We start from the raw sequence: 22,496 nt of genomic DNA on the forward strand, positions 1-22,496 counted from the left end.
TATATATATATATATATATATATGTATATAGTAGTCAACTTTTGAAGTGGATCAAAAAAGTTCATTAAAATTGTCCTAAGAAAAGAACGCATTTTGGTTTTAGGAAAACTTTGATGAACAGTTTGGATCCACTTCAAATGTTGACTAGTGTATCTATATAATACAGTGCCCTCCATAAGTATTGGAACAATAAAGACCAATTTGCATTGTCTGCTGTGGAGTCAAGAGCTCTGCAAATATGAATAAAAGATGAACGAGAGACAAAACTACAGAATGTCACATTTCATTAGTGGGTGATTCAACATGTATATGTTTTACCAACTAAGAAGATCAGCACTTTTAGAGTTCTAATGTGAGTATTGGGACAGTTGGCTCACAGGTGTTTCTAAGTGATCAGCTGTGTCCTGTAGTATTAATTGTTCTGATATTAAAATCAGGGAATCAACCAATATAGACACCAACGAGAAGACGAGAGAGCTGACTCTGAGATACAAGCAAGCAATTTGGATGCTAAAAGAAAAGAGGAACTCAATTAGAGCTATATCAAAAACAATGGGCATGTCCTTTGGAATGTCCTGAAAAAGAAAAGAAACCACCGGCAACTACAGCAGCCAACAACGACCTGGTCGGCTGAGAAAAACAACAGCCGTTGATGACAGACAAATCATAAAAGCTGTGAAAAAGAACCCTAAAATAGGTGTTTGTAAAATCACCAACAACCTCCAGAGAGCTGGAATGATGGTCGATGGCAGGTGATTGCATGCAAGATATTCCCAACTAAATATTAGCTGTTTAACTTCCACATTTGCTTTAAATTCAACTGTCCCAATACTTATGCTCACATCAGATTAGGGAACGAAACTCTGTAAGTGCTGTCCTTTTTTTTGGTAAAACATATGTGTTGAATCACCCAATAATAAAATATGACATTCTGTAGCTGTGTCTCACATTCATCTTTTAATCATATTTGCAGAGGTCTTGACTCCACAGCAGACAAAGCAATTTTGTCTTTACTGTTCTAGCACTTATGGAGGGCACTGTACAGTATATATCAATAACCATAACATCATATAAATTAACTATAAAACACCAATATGTGAACACAATCTACAATGATATATTAGCAAATTGCACACCTGTTGCTGAAAAAGCAAAAGATGCAGATGATTTAAATGTAAATCTATTTTCACGCATACATTTGCCTTACATCAGCTCATTTCAGCAGGACGCTTAATGGAACCAAATTTGGTTGAAGCAGTTTTATTGTCAAAGACATGCTGAACACAAGCCTAGCTTCACTTATCTGCACTCACACAATCACCAATATCATTTAGAAGCTAAATTAAACTGCACAAGCCTTCTTATGACAGCTCAAAAAATAATAAAAGTCTTATCAAGAGGCATTAATGAGTGCACAATTCATTTACTGGGACAGGTTCTGATAGCCCAAAGCATCAGCCTGCATACAAATCGCCCATTACTTTCAATCAGAACCCATCAAATTAAGTGATCACAGAGACCAAGCAGACTCTTATCCAGGAAATCCATGCCATTCAATTGGTTAAAATATGAAAACCAGCAAAAATGTCAATCAAAATCATGCGTTTAATCTAAACAGAGAGTGATTGGATTCCATTTTAAAGCTAGATAAAGCTGTACATCTTTCATTTGCTTGGGATTTAAGAGTTCTGATACTTTCCCAGAGAGGTGAAGCTCTCTGAAATCTTCTCATATCCAGCTCTGTGATCTCACAATGCAGCGGAGCCAGAAGTGTCTCTGAGAAAGAGCCACATTGTCTTTGAAAGTACACTGGAAAGGTCACAAGCAACATCCTGGAGGCCAGAGAGTCTCTGCAGAGACACCGGCAAAATCTTATGAGAGTTTCTCACATTTGATGAGGCACCTCAGCTGATGAAACACAAAAATTAACGGAATGTGTGCCGATATATCAGCTCAGTTCAGGAAAGGGAAACGCAGATGAAATGATAGTCATCAAAAGAGAATAGTAAATAGCAGTTAAGTCTGGATACAGAGGAAATCACTGTGTGATTCTCAGATATGTATTTATCCTTGAAGAATTTTAAATTCTCTCAAAAAAGAGTCCAGGTTATTTTTATTTTTTTTTACTCCAAAATCAAAAGAAATTGGTTCTATTTTGTTTTTCTTTGTTTTTGTTTTTCGGCATTATTTTGACATGACAATTAAATGGCAAAAAAAACCAAAAAAAAAACACTAAACATGCTCTTTCCAAAACACTGCCTTACAAAGACATTTATGAAGACACGAAGGCAATACTGAACATGCAATACTGAACATTGATTTACATGAAAAATGTCTAGTTTCTTTGGCAAGGAAAACAAATTGTCAAATTATCTTTGCTGTTAGTATTAGTTCCCTCACAGAGATTGTGGTATTTCAGTGAAGGTGCAATTTCCAATCTTATTCTTTATATAGAAAAAAGTACTGAAATTAAAAGGAAGAAATTACACAAAAAGTTCATAATATATTCATTTATATATGGGTGTGCGTGTGTGTAAATGTATGTGTGTGTAAATGTATTATTATCATCATCATCATCATCATCATCATCAATTCTCAGAAGTAAAACACAATAATGGGAATCTGGCTTAAAAGGCCTTTTTTATCATGAAATACTGGAGTGAAATGAGCCTGACAGTTTTTGTAAGCTTCACCTTTGGAAGAAACAAATGTCACTTTATGGTATAAAACTTTTTCAGGGTTGTCTGCTTTCAAAAAGAACAGTCCTTACACCTTTTACACAGAATCGTTTTGAAGGCTTTACGAAAGTCCCTGTTAAAGATGGTGTAGATGAGTGGGTTCAGGGCACTGTTGCAGTAGCCAATCCAGAAGAAGAACTTAAAAAGTGACTTTGGCAGTTCACAAGCCTTTGGACAGATGGCCTGCAAGCTGTAGCTGAAGAAGAACGGGAACCAGCAGACGACAAAAACCCCAATGACGACCGCTAGGACGAATGTGAAGCGCTTCTCGCGGACGATCATGGTTTTCCTCCTGGTGTTCAGTGTTCCTCTTGGTTTCATGTCGGAAAAGGCCAGCTGGCTGCCCTTTAATGTTGCTTTAAAGTTTCGGTACGTTTGAGTTGGTGAGGACGTCTGGTAGCCAGGCTCCAGTGCCCCAATGTTAGAGGTTGTCCTGTTAGAATTATGTCCCTCAACTACCTCAACATCAGAGCCAGAGCTTGAACTGTCCTCATTGTCCTTGCACCTCCTTGAGAGTGTCATCTGCTGCCGGCTCTCTACTGCTGGTTGAGCCTGGTTTATGGTGTCAGATCTGGAAGCAGCCAGATTGGGAACATTTGAGACATTTGCAGGGTCAACACCTCCCTGAGTTTTCCCGTTCTGCAGCTCCCGTCCCATAGAGACGCAGCCTCCACAGTCTTTTCTTAGCTCTCCTGGAGGACATCTACTGTGCTTCTTGGCAATCTGGTAGATGCGAATGTACACCAGGATCATTATGAGGCACGGGGCAAAGAACGACCCGATGGAGGAGTACAGGATGTACCAGACGTCCTCGTTGAGTTTGCACTGCAGGCCGGCCCCATGCTTCAGCCGCTGGGTCTTTTTCATGGAGACCAGCGGGGGGAAAGAGATGATGGCAGAGATGACCCACACCACCCATATGGCCCCCTTGATCTTGTAAGGGGTGCGTTGGGACGCATATTGCACCGGCCGGGAGATGGACAGGTAGCGGTCCAGGCTGATAGCGCACAGGTGTATGATGGAAGATGTGCAGAAGAGCACATCCAGAGCTAAGATGATCTCACACCAAAAGGCCTCAAAGTACCAGCAGCCCATCAGTTCATTGGCCAAGGAGAATGGGATGATCAGTGTGGCCACCAGGATGTCCGCCGCGGCCAGGGACACCAGGAACAGGTTCTGAGGTCCTCGCAAAGAGTGACACGTCAGGACGGCAATGATCACCAGGATGTTCCCAAAGATGGTGAAGAACATGATGAGTGTCATTGCGGTGGCAAACAGAGCCGTGACTTCAGTGGAATAAGGAGTACTGGAATTACTACAGGCTACATCTGAAGGCGGTATCGTGGTCATATTTAAGTTCCAGGTTAGACAGAGAAGTGCAAAGCAGTCTTGGATGTAAACTTAAATCCTAGCGTAATCCTTCCACAAACAGTCTTTCTTTTAGAAAATTGTTGAAAGTGATATGAAATTAATCTTTACAGCAAAGAATGACTTCCTCCAGGTACTTCCTTTGGCAAGTCAAGATGTTTCATTTGCATTTAAGGGGGGGGGGGGGGGGGGGGGGGGGGGGGGCGTGCAGTCAGTCAACTTCACAAGTAAATCATTTAAAATCAAGTAAAACGTAACATGCGTATCTACAAAACCGGTAATTATTAATAAAAACATGGTATTACTGTATAAGCCAAAAAAAGCTCGTTTGCTATATCTGTTCCGACTCCAGTCCAAAAACATGAGCTAGCGCGCATTTGCAGCATTGGAACAAATACGCGCTAGGTGCGCAAAAAAGAAGAAAAAAGAAAGAAAAACCCCACTACGTTTAGATAGTAATATCTATGGAATACAGAAATATAAAAAATGATTCAAACATGGTAGTTCCGTGGGTTTATGCGTTTCCGAGCAGCTCTGAGATTGTCAAGGTGCGTAAAAAGGCTCACCGTCTCCATACGCGCACTCCAAAACTATAGCATCACACTATAAAGACGACCGATCTTTGCATAAACAGTTCCCCCTTCAGAGAAAAAAAAAATAAAGTAAGAAAAGCTTCAGTTTAAAAAAAAATACATATATATATTAAATAAACTTCCTCAGAATCAACGGAATAAAGAAACTTGGAATGTTTAATCCTTCAGTTCATTTCTCCGTTGTTCAAGTCTTACACCAATTTCTTTTCCTTGGCGTTTCCGAGAACTTTGTGCATCAACCGAAATGAACTGACTCGAGTGTAACTTGGCGCGTCTCTGTCCCCCGTCATGACGTCACGTCAGAGAATCACTCCTTCTCATGGTCAAGTTTTGCCATTTATAATCCTGTTATTTTTCATGCAAGTGGTTCAAAATGTAACCGCGTCTAATATATCTATATATGTGTGTGTGTGTGTGTGTGTGTGTGTGTGTGTGTGTGTGTGTGTGTGTGTGTGTGTGTGTGTGTGTGTGTCTTTGCAAAAAAAAAAAATAAAAAAAAAATAAATAAATTCAAAAAACCTCACCAGACGCAAAAATCACCATGGAACTTTAAATGCAAACGCCGTCTGGCGAATGAAACTAAAAACTTACAACCTATCTAGCATTTACAAGACCACAATTAAAGGTAGTTTAGTATACAGTTTACTAGAATCAACGAACATATTAAGGCTGCTTTTACAAAATACAATAAGAAAACAATATCAGACGTACTGCAACAGATTTCAGCTCTCCAAACAAGGAAACCTGATTGTGATTAGCAAGTATGCTGGTGAAATTAAACTCAAAACCATTTAAGAATTAAAAAGAAAAACACTACACTGCAATGTCATAGAACTGACTTAATGAAATGGTACTGTATACTTTTCGGCAACAGAATCCATTCACATTATCCAACTAAAAGTGCACAGTGACTACCACCTACTGGACAAAATATAGAAATGACAATAAAACAAGAACAGTGGAATGAAGGACCTGTAAATGAATTTATTTCAAGTCAGACAACATTGACAAATTCAGAATGAGCCATACAGATGTCGATCTTCAGACCCTTTTGTCCTCTTAGATTCAGAATTCCTGTCATCAAGTATCCATTAAAAATGCCAATCAGAACATTTGTGAGGTTGGACAAGATTTTGCTTGATCCTCATTTTGTCTCGTCTGAAATGGAGAAAGCACAAATTCACAATGTCGAAGTCACAGAACTATGGTAAGGTAAAAATCAAATCAAATAACTGCATCAGGTCTTTTAGAGATACTGCTATTGATTGTTCACTTCCTCTCCTCAGCCCTCAGAACACGAGCAGGTCATAGTGTTTGACAGATTCACAGTTTCTTGGACTACATAGGGATCTCCATTTTTATACTGCAAATCCTGAATTTGCAGTATTTGCCATCTGATCAATTTCTTTCTCTTTATAACAGATTTGGAGAAGTTTAGCATTGCATCACTTGCTCACCCATGGATCCTCTGCAGTGAATGGGTGCCGTCAGAATGAGAGTTCAAACAGCTGATAAAAACATCACAATAATCCACAAGTAATCAACCCATAATATTGCTTTCTCCACTGAAAAGTCATGTCTGAATCTGGAGAGAAACAGCAAACAGATCTAAACAAATATGTTTGTGTATTTTGATGTGAAAGGACACATGGTGTGTCATGACATGACAGATTTATTGCAAACACACAGCTTTTCACTTCACAAGATGTTAACTGATGGACTGGAGTGGTGTGGTTTACTTGTGTATTATTGTGATGTTTTTATCAGCTGTTTGGACTTTCATTCTGACGGCACCCATTCACTGCAGAGGATCCATTGGTAAGGAAGTGATGTAATGCTACATTTCTTGAAAGTGAATACATTCAGCAAATTTTCATTTTTGGATGAAATATTGCTTTAAGTTTATATTTCGTATCAGTTAATGTTTTATTTCAAGTAACATCTATTTTATGGTTTCAGTTGGAGTTAACTATAATAACCCTGGTAAGATAAGTGCACACCACGTACCACAGTGGTACAGTTTCCTGATCCTTTGCACATCCAGATCAGACAAGTGAGTCCTCTGGCCAATAGTTACATTGCTCTCTTTGGGCTGAATTGTGGGTTTTCCATTGCGAGAGAAATAATTGCTGCAAAACAGAACCAAAACATGACTAATGAAATGTACAGCCAGTCAAACGCGTATCATAAATATGACTTCATGCACACTACAGAATACGGTTTGACGAACACCTACCTTCCATAATGCAAAATTGATTCCAGGTCATACTTCAGACCAAGGGTGTTTCCTTTTCTCTTTAAAAAATTTCCCTTTTTCCCTGTAAAATAAAAAGTGGCCAGAACAACCAGTAACTCATGCATTAATACTTCATAACTCTTACTGGCTGCCTACTGTATCATTTGATACTCAAATTTCTAAGGCCCCTAAATTATCAGCATGATCAAAACTTTGCTGGAAAACCTGTCGCACTCGATCTATTGCATGCCTTCTGTCGTCTGATTGATGGTTCAGACTTTTTAGCAAGTTAAAGGCCTTTTAGTATCATTGTGAACCCGTACAGGTCATGGTACACATACTTTTGCAGTAAAATCTTTACCGATTTCCATAAAGCAAACAAGAACATATTTTATTTAGTTATCAATATTTTAAGATGAATACATACTGGACTGAAGTGACATGGTTGACTTGATCATCCATTTTTTTTGTTTTTTTAAATGTTAAATGTGAGATATGATCAATCAAGCTTTTGAGGACGGTTTATTTGTTCATTTCTCACTCACTGTATTTCACTGCATTTTGTTTTCCCCTCCACAATAATAATAATAATAATAACAATAATAATAATAATAATAAACTACAGAGATCATAAAACTAAGCATTTAAATGTTCCATTAAAGTGTGTGAAATGTCAATTTAAGAAGAGAACAAACAAAACACCAGTTACGAATCAGAAGTACAAAACGAGGACTTGTAAAGAAAAATATCGGAAGATTTCAATATAAGCCAAAAGAAGACTGGTTATCCTTTGCTGTAAACAAAACTTGTTTCTTGCAAGACTGGCATATTTTCACCGGACCTTACGCTATGCCCTACATCATCCGCTGGACCTGCACTCTCTCGTAAACGAGCGTATGACAGTTAACGGCAGCTAGAGATTATGGCTTATGAAGTTTTAAATATGGATATTTTTCTTAGAGAGAAAAAAAAAAATGACTTCACTTCAGAAGGCCTTTATTAACTCCCCAGAGCTATGTGGAGTACTTTTTATGATGGATGGATGTACTTTATTTTGCTTGAAAATCTCAACCCCCATTCACTGCCATTATAAAGCTAGGACATTTTTTTAATACAACTCTGACTGTATTTGCCTGAAAGAAGAAAGTCATATACACCTATAGGATGGTATGAGGGTGAGTAAATCATAAGGTCTTCTTAATTTTTGGTTTAACACTAATGGAATAACAGTATAATTAGGAACCAACCCAAATGGGATCTAAAAGGGATCTTAGAATCAAATAAAATGCTACTGGTAATCTGAAATTCCCATTTGAATTTCAGTGCATCTATAGAATGTGACTTCACTTGGATTCCACTTTAAGCCCTTTAGTATTACAAATTATGACAGGAATTCCATTAGCAATTAAATGTGCAGAAATGCTGAATTAACGTAATAGTATGCATACTGTACCAGAGGCGATGTTTTCATCAAGTACAGTGATATAATCACCACGGTCATAGCGGGAATGCTCGTGGTAAAAGCCAAGGGAATGAAGGATCTCGTGGCAGATGTTCCCAATGTGACATTTTGGCCCAGTCACAAGAGGCTGCGCACCCCCCCTACATCCAACGTAAGACGCACACCTTTAGGAAACCGCAAACTAGATTAAACACGTTTCCGACATCTTCCAAGACGTAAATATACTGTGAAAGTGTCCTGACAAAGATACTGAATTAAACTCTATAAATGAGGTTTTTTTTTTTTTTTCTAGTCAAATTAAAATCTGTGACTCACCCATTTCCATCTACAAAGAGCAAATAGTCAGTTTCATTAGTATGTTTATGGAATCCAACGCAGGTCTTCTCAGAGATCATATTTATGGCTTCAAGAATGTCTTCAGTCCTGTTTTCTGAAGCCCATGAACCACAAGCATTTACAGAAACAAGCAAATTCTATGAAAATCAATGCATCTTCAGTTTTTATTACTTAAACACACATCAGACAGTTCATTGAAATTATGACTATACTACAAGAGCACACTATAGGGTAATATCTACAAAAAAACATACCACCAAACATGTAGAAAAACTCACCAATAACAGAATCAATTTCATAAGGCACTGAAAAATTTCCATTCAACTCGGGCCATAGCTCACTCACTGCGTTCCTGTCAGTCTAAAGATAAATAAATAAATAAATAAATAAAAACCCAGAAGCAACGGTTTTTGTATTACAAGTGTTCTGAAATGTTGTTTAAATATGCAAATGAGGTATTATATAACTAAATAAGCACTGGTTCCATTTTGCTGACATATCATACAGTTAAAGAAAAAAATAAATAAAACTCATACAGGTTGAGGATGAGAAAATGACCATTTTAATTTGTAAGTGAACTATCCCTTTAAATGGAGATTTTTGGCTCAGCTAATCAAAAAAAAAAAAAAAAAAAAAACTAATTTTGAGAAACTGTTAAAGATACATATGTAATCGAAATCTACAGGCACAAACAGATAAAGTGAGTAATAAAATAAACACTTAAATCCATATTTTAGAGTTTTTTTCCCCCCAGTCTTCATTTTCCCCAGACATATTATGGAAGCAGAACTGACCAGTGCAGAAATCAAATGAATGGCAACTAGCTCTAGTCTCAATTGTGAATATAAAAGCATAATTTGGGCTTACTGGTAGTATGATATCCCCCTCCTGCACAGCATAGTCTGCCTCAAAATCTGTTAAAGACATTGACAAACATTTAATCAGATCTAAAGACTCTGATGGGTCCAGCTGTTGTGTATACAAATGACCTACCCAGCTGTGTTTCACTTGTCTTCACTAGATGAGGCGGTCCACTCTGCAGTGAGTATCCTGTGGATAAAAGAAAGTGTCTTTTAAATTAAGCTTAGTTCATTAAAAAAGCAGCCCAGTTTTACCTTCAGCATCCTGGATATCAGTGGCATTCAGTGTATCCACAGGAGTTCCCCACACTTAAACATAGAAACAGCTTTATTTTAATCTATATGCTATAACCACAAATGTAAACTTAAAATACAAATAATTTCTTGTGACAGATTTCTTGTGACAGATATGTCTGATCAGTGTACCTTCACAAAACCATGCAACTAGTAAAATTATCCACAGCATTTTAAACAGTTGTTAACTTGTGGAAACAGGGACAGTATTATATGAAACGACTTAGACAGAAGTGTCCTTTCAAACACGTCCTGGATTCGCTAATTATTCGGCCACCTGGGATTCTTGATTGACAATTAGTTCCATGAACTTCAACGAGGGCCCGGTGGGAACCAAAACGCTCATGTTGTAGTTTCATTCCGGACGGTTTTATTGGTGGGACACAGAAAAACACACGTGAGCTGTTTTGTTGTTGACCGCTGATATCTGAAGATATTCTTTTGTGGTGAGCGTGTAAAATTAATTTATTAAATATATTTTTAAATTACAAGAGATACATTTCCACTAACCAGGAATGTTTTATAGAGATTTATCTGCCGAATGTTCGCCCATTTTGAAATAACAGGCCAATTTTTCCAAAAGTCAGTTTTTGATTATGATTAACGTTATTCATGCTATCTGCGAGGAAAACATAATCCGAATTAATATACTGAATCTGGAATATCCCTTATGACATGTATCCCTATAAAATTTGACCGTGGTAAAATTTCGTTTCTGGCAAATTACCGTAGTATCTGTAAGAATTATGATGAAAAAATTTAATAATAAATATTAATTATGTTTTTCATACATGTTATTTTATATATATATATATATGTATGTGTGTATGTATGTGTATGTATGTATATATATGTGTGTGTGTGTGTTGTGACATACTTTGCTGTATACTATGGTACTGAATGTTTACCATATTCACCATAGTATTTCAAAGCACCTTCAAGGTGAACAACATGGTATATTGTCATGGCACTTTTATAGTACATTGATTTTTTTGTTTTTGGTATATGGACTCTGGTATATTGGCAGAAATATGATTATAATAGTTTATATATTATAGCATAAGGTAAATGTTATTTATCTGATCATGAACTTATTCTCTCATTGTAACAGAACTCAAAATGACGAGGTGGGCCCGAGCGAACAACGTCCATAAACACAAAGCAGCAGACGCCACACCATGGAAGCAGCTGAAGGCCAGTGGGAATAAAGGAGAAGCAGGAACCAGAGCCGCTGGCCGACACATCCATCAGGGGCCAGGTGTGAAGAAACACAACCCCAAAAAGAAGACACGAGAGCATGACAGTGACGACGTGAACGGGTTTCTGGAGTATTTAAAGCAGACCGGTCAGACAACCCCGGACCGGGATCTGAGGGGAGAAGTGGCAACGGCACTGAAGAAAGACGAGCGGCGAGAGAACAGACGGATAAAGAGACAAAACACCAAAAAGAACAATATGGTGAGGAACTGGATGTAACATGACTATCTGGGATACTCACAATTATTTTCCGATTGTGGGATAGCCTGTATACTCAAAACTGAGATGTATAAACTTGCAAACACAAGATATAAACTCAGAATTCTGAGAAAAGTCTGCATTGTGAGATACTGAAACTCGCGAGAACCGCCAAGGAACACAAAAAATGAAGGTTATTGTGACTTTTCATCTCACAATTCTGACTCTTTTCTGGCAATTCTGTAAAAAAAAAATAAACTCAGTTGCGAGGAAAACAATCTGAATTGTGAGATGGAAAAAGTTGCAATTACATTTTTTACTTTATTATTCCATGGCGGAAATAAGCTTCCATGGATAGTCTAAATATGAAATATCTGACACACTTCTCATATTTTCAATCTAGATCTGCTTTAACTGCCGGAAGCCTGGTCACGGTCTCGCTGACTGCCCAGAGGCAGATAACGATGAAGAGATGGGCCGCGGGATCTGTTATCGGTGTGGTTCCACTGAACATGAGATCCAGAGATGTCGTGCTAAAGTGGATCCTGCCATGGGTACGAGTTGAACAAGACTTTTGGACACTTAAAGTGAAAAAAAACCTGCTATGGCTTATATTAATGCAGCTCTTTTCTAGGTAATTACCCCTATGCCAAGTGTTTTATCTGCGGTCAGACTGGACATCTGTCCAAAGCCTGTCCTGATAACCCGAAGGGGCTGTATGCTGCAGGTCAGTGATTTACAGTTTAAGCACTAAATATCTGTGAATTTGAACACTCATGTTGTGGTGTTTTGCTCCTCTCCTGTAGGCGGTTGCTGCCGGGTTTGTGGTTCAGTGGAACACTTTCAGAAAGATTGTCCTGAACACCAGAACTCAAGTGAGTTGATGTGACCATGTCCACTGAAAATCTGGTAACTACTTCTTTAACTGAAATAGAAACATCTAAGTTAACTTCTTTTTTGCAGCTAATTCCATCACCCTCGGCCGGCTGTCCAATAGAATCAGCGCCGACCACGAGGACGTCCATGTGCCTGTGAAGAAAGCACAACCCAAAAAAGACAAGGTGGTGGTGTTCTGATCCACAGCTTTTTGAGGGGAAATATAGAAATGGACTATTTAACTGATCGTTGCAGTTTAGATTTGCTTTCTGCAGTTATGGACTCACCAGTGATTGACCGTCTGCCCTGGATGCTTTTAGACACAAACAAAAGCGACTCTTCCTGTTTTGAGAACATTTACTTGCTATTAAAGGTCCTCATGATGAAATTGTCTGAGACTTGTGAACATCACATTTGTGCCTGACTTAGAAATCTAGGTTTTAATTATGAATCATGTTTGTTTTCATTTATATGCTCAAGAAATAGAAGAGAATTTGAATATGAGAAGCAGCATTTATTTATAAGACACTCTGTACAAATATACTCTATTAGAGTGTTGTGAAGTGTGTGGGCCATATTACTTCATGTAACTTTTACCCTGTAGCGGTTAAGAATACAACTGCACGTGTCTTGCAGAAGAGCATTATTTTAGTACCTGGCCATGCAAATTACTTTCCTGGCAATAAATGCAGAAATGTGCTAAAATGTAAATCAAACCAATTTTTTTTTAACTCTTATAAATCCCATTTGATTTTTTTTAAATATTGACATCCAATTAGATTCCACCTGAATCTACAGAGCATGAGGTTTTAAAGTGACAGGCACATACCTGGAGCATATGCTTACAATAAATAATGTTATCATCCATTGGTGTGGATGCTTATATAGATATCATTATAGTTGGCTTTACAGTTATCAATATTGGCATTTTGAACAACATGCTATAACTGAACATTTTAATGATTACTTAATCATGGCAGTTATCGTAACCTTAATAACAATAAAAAAAAATCTATCCTAGAATTGTCCAAATGTTGCAAATCAGAACTGTGTGGTCAGCAAATCTTGCTCCAGAAATGTAATGCAGGACATTGCCGTCTCTTCCATAGATTTGGACCAGCCGGCGATGTTTCCCTCCACATAGGGCAGCACTCCAGAGGTCACCTGGTTGTAGTACGACACCTAGAACAGCAGCCAGAAATGACCAGATTGAGCATGAGAGTGATGTTTTTATTGAGTTTCAGATGTTATAGTTGGTACCTTGCAGGTTGAATAGCCTATTTCGTGAACAAGGAATCCTGCACATTTAACTTCGCTTCGAATAGAGTTCTCCTCTGGTGGAACTGTTGCCACGGTGACAGACCGGAGTGCTATGACATACGGGTCTCTGTGATGATTAAAACAGTTTGAGCCTCACATTAGAAGAATAATTCACTCAGAAATGAATCCTCCTTATCCTCAGGCCATTCAAGATGTAGATGAGTTTGTTTGTTTATTGGAAGAGATTTGGAGAAATGTAGCATTCCATCACTTGCTCACCAGTGGATCCTCTGCAGTGAATGGGTGCGGTCAGAATGAGTCCAAACATCTGATAAAAGCCTCACAATGATCCACAGGTAATCAACACGACTCCAGTCCATTGTTGTGTTGTCTGGATTTCTGTAATGTTTTTATCAGCTGTCTCATTCTGACGGCACCCATTCACTGCAGAGGATCTATTGGTGAGCAAGTGATGTAATGCTACATTTCAAATTTCTTCCAATAAACAAACAAACTCATCTACATCTTGGACAGCTTGAGGGCGAGTAAAGTTTTAGCAAATTTTCATTTTTGGGTGAACTATTCCTTTAATTACATTAAAGATTTGTTAATCCAAAACAGAATGACTCATGTTAGCAGTGGAATCATACCCATTTTTGCAGGGCTGCCTTTTAGACAAAAGAACCACGAAGTCCCGACTTTTGCTTCCATTGACAGTGGTGCATTTAATGTGATAAATGGTTTCCTCCTCATCTGCTTTCTCGACCTCTTCACAGCTCCTGAAGGATGTAGACGGTGAAAAACAATTTTATGTAATTGCAAAACTTTTAGCACTATAAATTTAAGATAGAGGGATGTAACAAAATCTTATTAGCCTACAAATAGTTTTGGTCCCACTGTGGCCGTAACCGCAGGTCAGCGAGCAGCGAGAAAGCATAAAAAGCTGTAGTTTTGACCTTCATCTCAACTTTTAAACTCAGCTTATCTGCCTCCTCATGCACGTAGACTCCTACCTGCAGAACACAAGTCAATTCAGCATGCTAGCCACATACTAGACATAAACAGATGCATCATCTGGAATAAACAAAGTGTTGACCTTATCATTGATGTTACTGGCCTCCCAGCCTCGCTTTCCGGCTAAGACTGTGAGAGCTGCCACGTTGTTATAGCCCAAGTACACCTGCAGAGGGCAGAGATGTTATACAGTGTTAATACAATGGGTATGTTTGGAATAAGCAGTATGTAGTATGCAGCATGTATACTGTTAAGGGAGGTTTCAGTTTTTCTAGAGCACATTGGTTGCATCCAAAATCTCATACTCTGAAAATGTACGTTTGAATAAGTAATTCCTTTAAAACCAATCAAAGTACTCTGTATGGTATGAATGTGTTGTATGAATATAATCTGGGTGTAAGTGTGACCTTATATTGTCATTCGTGTCGCTTTGAATCACTGACATTCACAAATCCTCTCCTGTGGCCTCATGGGATAGTAAAGAGTCCATTATAAGCACACTTCAGAATCTCACAGAAAGTATTAAGTCATCCAGATACTTCTCGCCTACTGTTTAATGAATACTGTGCATTTGGACAAACTATTCTTTTCACATACTGTTTTTCGCCTACTATATTTCAGATGCAGCCACTATGTGGAAAACAGTATCCTATAATGCAATGCGCTCCACTTGACCATCCATTTCATGTGACTTATTAACTGGAAATTATATCAGTAATGATCTGTAGACTTTTTCATTTGATCACACTTCCAGAAGTGACATTTTTGCACAAAATTGTCTAAATCTACCACTCACTGAATTCAACATGTAGCCCACTAGTGTTTGAAACAACATTTGAAACATTTATCACTTCAGCATCATTTATAATACCTCAGTATAATAACAAATATATATTTTTTAAATAAGCAAAATGATTAAATGTATTATTTATTTATTAAAAACGAATTATTTTATTCTATTTAAAATCAGAATTTAGACATTGACTATTTTTTTTTTTTTTTTTTTTTTTAATGATTGTTATTTTATTTTTTGTGGTACCTGATTACTTCTGTCCCAAGGCACAGAAATGGGTCCCTCATCTCCTGAGTACAGAATGTGTTTTCTGGAAAGATAAATTTGGCTTGTTTCTTAAACAATGAGGAATTTAAAGATTTTTTGAGAATTTTTCTACAGAAAGTACCTGGCCATGCGAATTCTCTTCCTGACAATAGAACCAATAAATCGCCTTTCTCCATCCAAAAAAAAAAAAAATGATACAATTCATGTGCTTTAAGTGAGGCTCAGAGCTGTTATACAGTACAGTATATAATGACTATTCTTGTGTTGCTGAACATGTAAATAACTCACAAGAGTTGTGTAGGTGACTTCAGGAAACGTCTGTTTCTCAGTGTCACGTCCTGGGATGTAATAAATCATGGAAGCGCTGTTGATGTGTCTTGGTGTTCCCTCATTCCACTCCTCACAGTTATACGCCTCCACCCGAACACCCACCTCCACACTGATGCACAGAATAAGAGAACAATGTATTTATAATATTCCTCAGTTTATTAGATACTAGTATTAAAGTCAATACGAAATCAAAATGTACTGCATGTACATCCTTAATAAATCTGCCTGGTGTTATTGTGAGTGATGTGGCAAATATGTCATACTACAAATGCATGCTGTCTTTAACAGTCCTGACAGTTAATGCTTCAAAAGAAGGTTGTTTTGTTTATGATTGCACATCTACAGCAGTCAGGTTATATAGCTACTCTACCTGGTCTGAAAGGCATTATTGACCATCGCTTTGAACACCAGTCTGTCACCGACACTGGACGGACCTCGGAATCGAAACATGTCCACAGCTCCGAGAGAAGGATAGCAGCCACACAAACGACTAGGAGAACAGAAACACACAAATAACATTAAAAGAACAACAATAACCAAAATCAAAAAAACAACAATACACAAAGCCACTAAAGAGTGATCTAGCCTGGATCCACCATGTAGAAATGCTGTTAGACCAAAGAAACATAAAACTGCCCACGCATGAATACGCATGTTTCTGGATCTGGTACCTGGCTGCTACTGTAGCCACGTTCTCCATCCAAGCCATGATTTGTCCTCCAAATGTGTTTCCATGGTGATTGGCGTGTGGAGGCAGCACCAGCTCAATGCTCTCGACCCGCGTGAGCTCGGTCGACACCACGGGCGCGACGGGCTTCCTGCTACACAGGCCTGAAATGTCAACAAATCCTGTTCAGCATGAACTTCATTAGCAGCAGGATTTTAGATTGACGGTGTCATGAATGTGTGCGCATTGACTCATGACTGGAACTTTTGATTCCACTGCCAAGTTGTGGTATTGGTGGCTCTTGTTAAGACTCATGTCTGTCCTCTGGCTGACTCTATCATGGGATTCTTTCCACTGGAGACACTGAGTGAGTGGGCAGTGATTTTAATAGCAAATGTTGCACCATTTGTTCTTTCAGGATTTATTGCCAATGAACAACCAATGAAGTTTGTTTCCATGACTTGGTGAAGTTGTTAGAAGTACAATCTCCTGGAGTAAACTGAGGTGTGACATAATAGCTTGCAGATCACTCAATACACCACCCATCTCAGAACCTCGTAAGCAAACACAAGTATACGCTAATTCAATGACAGAGTTCAAGTAAAGAGCTAACCCTTGTCTTGAAGGTTGTAATAGTCCTTCATGAGGTTCTTGAAGGCCTGTTCGTTGTAGAGACGGAGTCGTCGTCTCTCTGAAGCTAGTGAATATTCCAGCATTTCTCCTACAGAGCCCTGAATGTCCAAGGGTTTCAGAGACACCTGCAGAAATAGATATCTCATTCTCTCTCTGTAATTATAATCCATGCTGAACACATATTGAGCTTACATACCCAATATAAACCAATTTTTTAATTTGTTTGAAAAGAAGTCTCTTCTGATCACCAAGGCTGCATTTATTTTATTAAATACAGTAAAACCAGTAATGTTGTGAAATATTATTACAATGTAAAATAACTGTTTTCCATTTGAATATATTTTGAAATGTAATTTATTCCTGTGATGTGCAGCTGAATTTTCAGCATCATTACTCCAGTGTTCAGTATCACATGATCCTTCAGAAATCATTCTAATATGCTGATTTGCTGCTCAATAAACATCTCTTATTTTTAAGAGTTCTAATTCTAGGGTGCCATCTTGACAGAGACGTTTCCTCACCTTGTGTGTTCCTGTTGGTTTGGCGACAAACGTGGAGAAGGCCACGCAAACCCTCTTCGTCACTCCACTGAGCACATCCTGTACTGTTACATAGATGCCTACCTGATAAAACAGTGACCGGATCAGACACAGGAATGCATTATAGTTATTTTGTTAATATTTAATACTGTAAATGTGTTTCGTCTTGTATTACCTCCATACTCGTGTTGAAAGCCCTGTTCACTCTGGCTTTGATATTGATAACCTGCCCAACCCTGAAATACAGAGAGATATGATATGATAACACATCAATTTATCACACAACATAAGGTACTCCAGAAGGACTTAATCCTGCATTCGCTAAACTTTCTGCTAAATTTTTGCATTACATCACTTGCTCACCAATTGGTCCTCTGCATTGAATGGGTGCCGTCAGAATGAGAGTCCAAACAGCTGATAAAACATCACAATAATCCACACCACTCCATCAGTTAACATGTTACTGCATGCTTGTAAACAAAATCCATCATGAAGATGTTTTAACCATTGCTTCTGGCCAAAATATGAGTTGTTTGTGTATTATTATAATGTTTCTATCATCTGTTTGGACTCTCATTCTGACGGCACCCATTCACTGCAGATGATCCATTGGTGAGCAAGTGATGTAATGCTACATTTCTCCAAATTTGTTTCCAATGAAGAAACAAACACATCTACATCTTGGATGGCAAGACGGGGAGTAAATTTTCCTTTATGTGATAAAAAACACATATTCTAGTACCTTACAGTCTCTTCAAACTGGATATCATCCATGGAAGCCGTTACACACGCCATTCCTGCATGTCTTTCAGCTGAAGGAAGAAATGCAGAAAAAAGACTAAGAGATTTATAGCATGAACCAGTATATGAACCATGAAAGATGGGTACAAACTTATTGTTCATATTTGCTTGTCACCGTTATTTATATTTCATGTGTCTAACTGGAGCAGAAACAGGAAGGAGATGGAGCATCTACTATCAGAGAGGACACATGTAAATCATTGATGTGTGCCTTCCTCTAGCCTCTTTTCTTCAGTGGCAGAGAAATATGGATTCTCACCAGATTTGTGGGTAAAAGGTAGATGGATGCTAGTTACCTTCCTCCTTCATAGTCCAAAGGTGACTGCTTATCTGTACCTGCTCTGATGGGCTGATAACACACTAGGTTGTTTTGGAAAAAGGACATTTTTACTGCTTCTGCAGGTCAGTCGAGGTTTCGGCAGTCTTGTTTTTGCAATTTATTAAAGATCACCGTGTCATTGGCAAGACTAAGCAGTCATTTAAGAAGACTCTTTCATCCAAATGGATTTACAGCATAGGATAGTTAAGCAATTTATCATTTACTGCTTAATAACATATTTTAATCTTTGGTATGTACATGATGATTACTAAGAGAAATAAATGAACATTTGCTCTTTTAGTTGTTACTACACAAAACCATGAAAGGGGGGCGATCTTGTCCCACGACTACTAGGACAAAGAGCAGTGAAGTAAACTTATAATATTTTTTATTATTATATTTTGAAAAAGTTGTCTTTATTGACACCATTGATTCCCGAAGCTGGATTCTGTGACACTCACACTGATTTTACTTTGAAGAATAAAAAAAAAAAAAAAAAAAAGCATTATACAAATAAATTTGAAGACTTAAAATAGTAAATCAAATATTTTAGATCAATTTAAATGTTTTGACAATTTATCTATAAATTCAATTATTTTAATATTTAATATTTTAGATAATTTGTTAATAACTTAGAAATATATAATAATTTTATAATGATAAGATTTAAACGTAATTTTCACATTTAATAATCTACTTATAATAATCAGGGAGGAAAAACCTATCAAACTCAACAGAACCCCTGAATTACAGAATCTGAATTGCACTAAATACAGGAATTCTATTAATTCTACACAGTCTTATGTTTTTAATTAAACTGATGTCATAAAAGCTACAAACTATGCATTTACACAATGATTCCACTCAACTGACCCACAGGTTGCGATGAATAATGAAATATTCTATATTAACTGAATTTATAACTGAAATAAATAAAAAATTAAAACACCATCAACAAGATGCCACAGGTGATCTTCTGTCCTAGTTCTTAAAGGGGCATCTTACCCCAATAATCTCGTTTTTTTAGCCTACTTCAAAATAAAAAGCAATATTAATTACCATATAAATCTAAATGAATTACTGCATCCAAAAATTCCCCAACAAATAGGAATATCCAATTATCCATTATTATTCATTGACAACATTAGTTTATTGAACCGAAAACATTTTCATTTGAAATAAATCTTACAAATGTTAATGTGACAGATGAAAGGTCATGATATAACCTTTCAATAAATTTGTTAAGGGAATCAAACAAGCAATTATCTGGTCACCAACCCTGAACTCCATCTCATATCTGCATCTACTACAGCACAGTCCCACTCACCTGCCAGACAGGCGGTAGTGTCCATCCACTTCAGCAGCTGTCCCGCACCCAGCTCTCCCTGGTGGTTTGCATGCATGGGCAGGATGGACTGGCACATTTGCACCTCTACCGGACCGGACTCTTTCTTCCGTCCCTTGTCGCAGGATCCGTCCATGTCTGAACTGTTCTGATCCATGGGGGCTCATTCAGAGATGTGGAGAATAGAAATAACAGGAGGTCAGCTCGTTCCTGGACTCTTATCAAGGCTGATGCCAGGTGACCTCAACTCTGGCCAACTTGGACGTTCTGTAGGACCATGTGACGCTCGCCAAACAGCCAAGCTGACTACCTGAACTACTGCTAGCTGCAGGACACACACACACACACACACACACACACACCTGTGCTGCAGTTGCTGTTACAACACATGGATTGTGATGTAATCGCCATGTGTCTTTTATTAACTTGTTTTATTTGAGAGAGCCATAAAGCTGCTGAGTGTTGACGGACGTAATGTAAGGTGGCAGAATTGAGGAGCTCTGGTGCACCAAAACTTTTACAGGGCAGCCAACTCTTACACATTCAGCGTGAGACTCGCACAATTTTCTCACGCTTTCATGCCACACATCCATTTTCTCACTCAATCAAAAGCACTAATTTTAGGATGTTTCCTATCATTTTAAATTATCACAATGTATATGACAAAGGGTTCTAAAAATACGGCTTCTTATTAAAAAAAAGTGTTTCTGTGGCTCAATGTGCCCCAGGGTGGGAGTAATTGACCCAAGTTGGTGGGTAAGATGCACCATCTGAGTGTAAACTGACCATCTCATTGAATCTAATTCAAACCCATGTGAAATTTTAAGATAATCTGCCTCTTTTAATTTAACTAATTTAATAATCAAATTTCCTTTTCATATTTTGTTTCTTAAAACTAACTTAAACAACATAAATTAAGCTTAAATTCAGCCTTTTGTTGTTTGCATTTATGAAACAATAGGCCTATGTTGAACACCAAAGTTGTAATCTTCCCAAAAACAGACTAAACAAAGAATTTAAGTAAAAAAAAAAAAAAGAAGAAGAAGAAGAAAAGAATTAGAACAGAGGAATAAATGTCACTGAAACTAATAAACATTTTAGCCACAAGATTCTTGGCATGGTATCTTTTCTGCAATGTTGAACCAGCCATTAGGGACTAACAGGAGATTATAATGTGGGAAAAAGCATCTTCTGGTTCTTATCAGAGAAGAATTTGGTGCACCTGTACACTGTACCTATTAAATAAAGTACAAATAATATTTATATATATGATAAACTAAATCAGTTTTGTTATATCACATTAAAATACTCGTTTATACTTAAGAGGTTTAATGACATTAAGTTAAAATGCTGGCTCACTTTGCCCCATAGCTGCAATTTTGAAAAAACACTAGCTTGTTTATCAATTCAGGCTAATTTCTAGCTATTATATGTTGTTAAATCACCTATATGCATCATAAACATTTCTTAGACCTGGATAAATTTACATTGATGTAACAGCCATTACATCTGTTATGCTAAAATTGAAAAAAAAACAAAAAAAAAAACAGTTTTTAAAGTAAATGGGTGCCTTCCACTCCTCCCGTTTCTTCTTTTCAGTCTAGCAGAAATAATGGGTGATTCCAAAATATATGGTCACATGACAGTAAAAGTGTACAGTTGGCAAGATACAAAGTGTGGGTCAACTTGCTCATCTTACCCCACTCTTCCTATGACAGTAACTACTAGGCATGTCTAGATGTCAGACAAAACTCTGGTGTTAAAACAGAATTATTATTTTTTTCAATTTACACCGACGACGTTCAGTATTCAGTTCAGAGTTCTGTCAGAAACTGCAGCGAGTTTTTAAGGTCGCATTTATTTTTATTAACAGTTGTCCTGACACTTTATCCTACCCGTCAGATTTTCCTACCAGGTATTACACATCAATATTTTGTCCTTTTTCTCAAACTGAACAACATTTAATGTACTGTATCTGCATTACTGTAAGGGTAGGTTTAGGGTTGTGGTAGATGTAGATGTTAATAACCCATAACTAACCGTCAATATTTTTAGCACCCTGAAAAACTCGCTCTGAATGTTGTGGACTTTTGTTATTTAGAGTTAAGGTCTGTTTTTACACCAACACCAAGTGTTATGAAAAAAGGTTATGAAAAGGCTCGTTCACACCAAAGACGATAACTATAAAGATTTAATAATCATTCTAATTCTATGAGAATAGGAAAGCTGTAAGCAGAACGACAGAGGAACGATACCGCGATAATCACTTTCAGGACGATTTCTTTCCAACTGATGAACTGAAAATAAAAA

General features: G+C 37.6%; 4 protein-coding genes across 6 annotated transcripts; 1 reads left to right on the plus strand and 3 right to left on the minus strand.

Annotated features, from left to right (window-relative positions):
- Positions 1–1,029: 1,029 nt before the first annotated feature.
- On the minus strand, positions 1,030–4,274 carry LOC109054878 (alpha-2B adrenergic receptor). Its single transcript, XM_042765420.1, has one exon. The coding sequence runs from the start codon at positions 4,086–4,088 to the stop codon at positions 2,751–2,753; it is 1,338 nt and encodes a 445-aa protein (XP_042621354.1). The 5' UTR covers positions 4,089–4,274; the 3' UTR covers positions 1,030–2,750.
- A 992-nt stretch (positions 4,275–5,266) lies between these two features.
- On the minus strand, positions 5,267–10,176 carry LOC109054889 (astacin-like metalloprotease toxin 5). Of its 2 annotated transcripts, none has more exons than XM_042765422.1 (10): positions 10,020–10,176; positions 9,849–9,902; positions 9,727–9,783; positions 9,601–9,647; positions 9,012–9,093; positions 8,713–8,827; positions 8,389–8,537; positions 6,936–7,017; positions 6,707–6,828; positions 5,267–5,857 (listed from the first exon to the last, which is right to left on the minus strand). In XM_042765422.1, the coding sequence occupies exons 1-10, from the start codon at positions 10,057–10,059 to the stop codon at positions 5,844–5,846; spliced, it is 762 nt and encodes a 253-aa protein (XP_042621356.1). In that variant the 5' UTR covers positions 10,060–10,176; the 3' UTR covers positions 5,267–5,843. The 2 variants fall into 2 exon arrangements, with proteins under 2 accessions (XP_042621356.1, XP_042621355.1); XM_042765421.1 differs by having other exon boundaries at positions 8,389–8,561; positions 10,020–10,175.
- A 6-nt stretch (positions 10,177–10,182) lies between these two features.
- zcchc9 (zinc finger, CCHC domain containing 9) lies at positions 10,183–12,606 on the plus strand. 2 transcript variants are annotated; one of them, XM_042765423.1, is made up of 6 exons: positions 10,183–10,333; positions 10,999–11,345; positions 11,746–11,896; positions 11,977–12,069; positions 12,149–12,217; positions 12,306–12,606. In XM_042765423.1, the coding sequence occupies exons 2-6, from the start codon at positions 11,007–11,009 to the stop codon at positions 12,416–12,418; spliced, it is 765 nt and encodes a 254-aa protein (XP_042621357.1). In that variant the 5' UTR covers positions 10,183–10,333; positions 10,999–11,006; the 3' UTR covers positions 12,419–12,606. The 2 variants fall into 2 exon arrangements, with proteins under 2 accessions (XP_042621357.1, XP_042621358.1); XM_042765424.1 differs by having other exon boundaries at positions 10,208–10,320.
- Positions 12,607–12,717: 111 nt separating this feature from the next.
- On the minus strand, positions 12,718–20,539 carry LOC109071741 (acetyl-coenzyme A thioesterase). The gene is made up of 15 exons (XM_019088160.2): positions 20,169–20,539; positions 18,464–18,533; positions 17,897–17,957; positions 17,704–17,805; positions 17,163–17,307; positions 16,554–16,713; positions 16,253–16,372; positions 15,841–15,991; positions 15,674–15,729; positions 15,532–15,595; positions 14,575–14,658; positions 14,358–14,491; positions 14,129–14,257; positions 13,479–13,605; positions 12,718–13,400 (listed from the first exon to the last, which is right to left on the minus strand). The coding sequence occupies exons 1-15, from the start codon at positions 20,341–20,343 to the stop codon at positions 13,260–13,262; spliced, it is 1,719 nt and encodes a 572-aa protein (XP_018943705.1). The 5' UTR covers positions 20,344–20,539; the 3' UTR covers positions 12,718–13,259.
- Positions 20,540–22,496: the final 1,957 nt, after the last annotated feature.

The sequence above is a fragment of the Cyprinus carpio genome, chromosome A10 (assembly GCF_018340385.1).
Source record: "Cyprinus carpio isolate SPL01 chromosome A10, ASM1834038v1, whole genome shotgun sequence".
Lineage (NCBI taxonomy): Eukaryota > Metazoa > Chordata > Actinopteri > Cypriniformes > Cyprinidae > Cyprinus > Cyprinus carpio.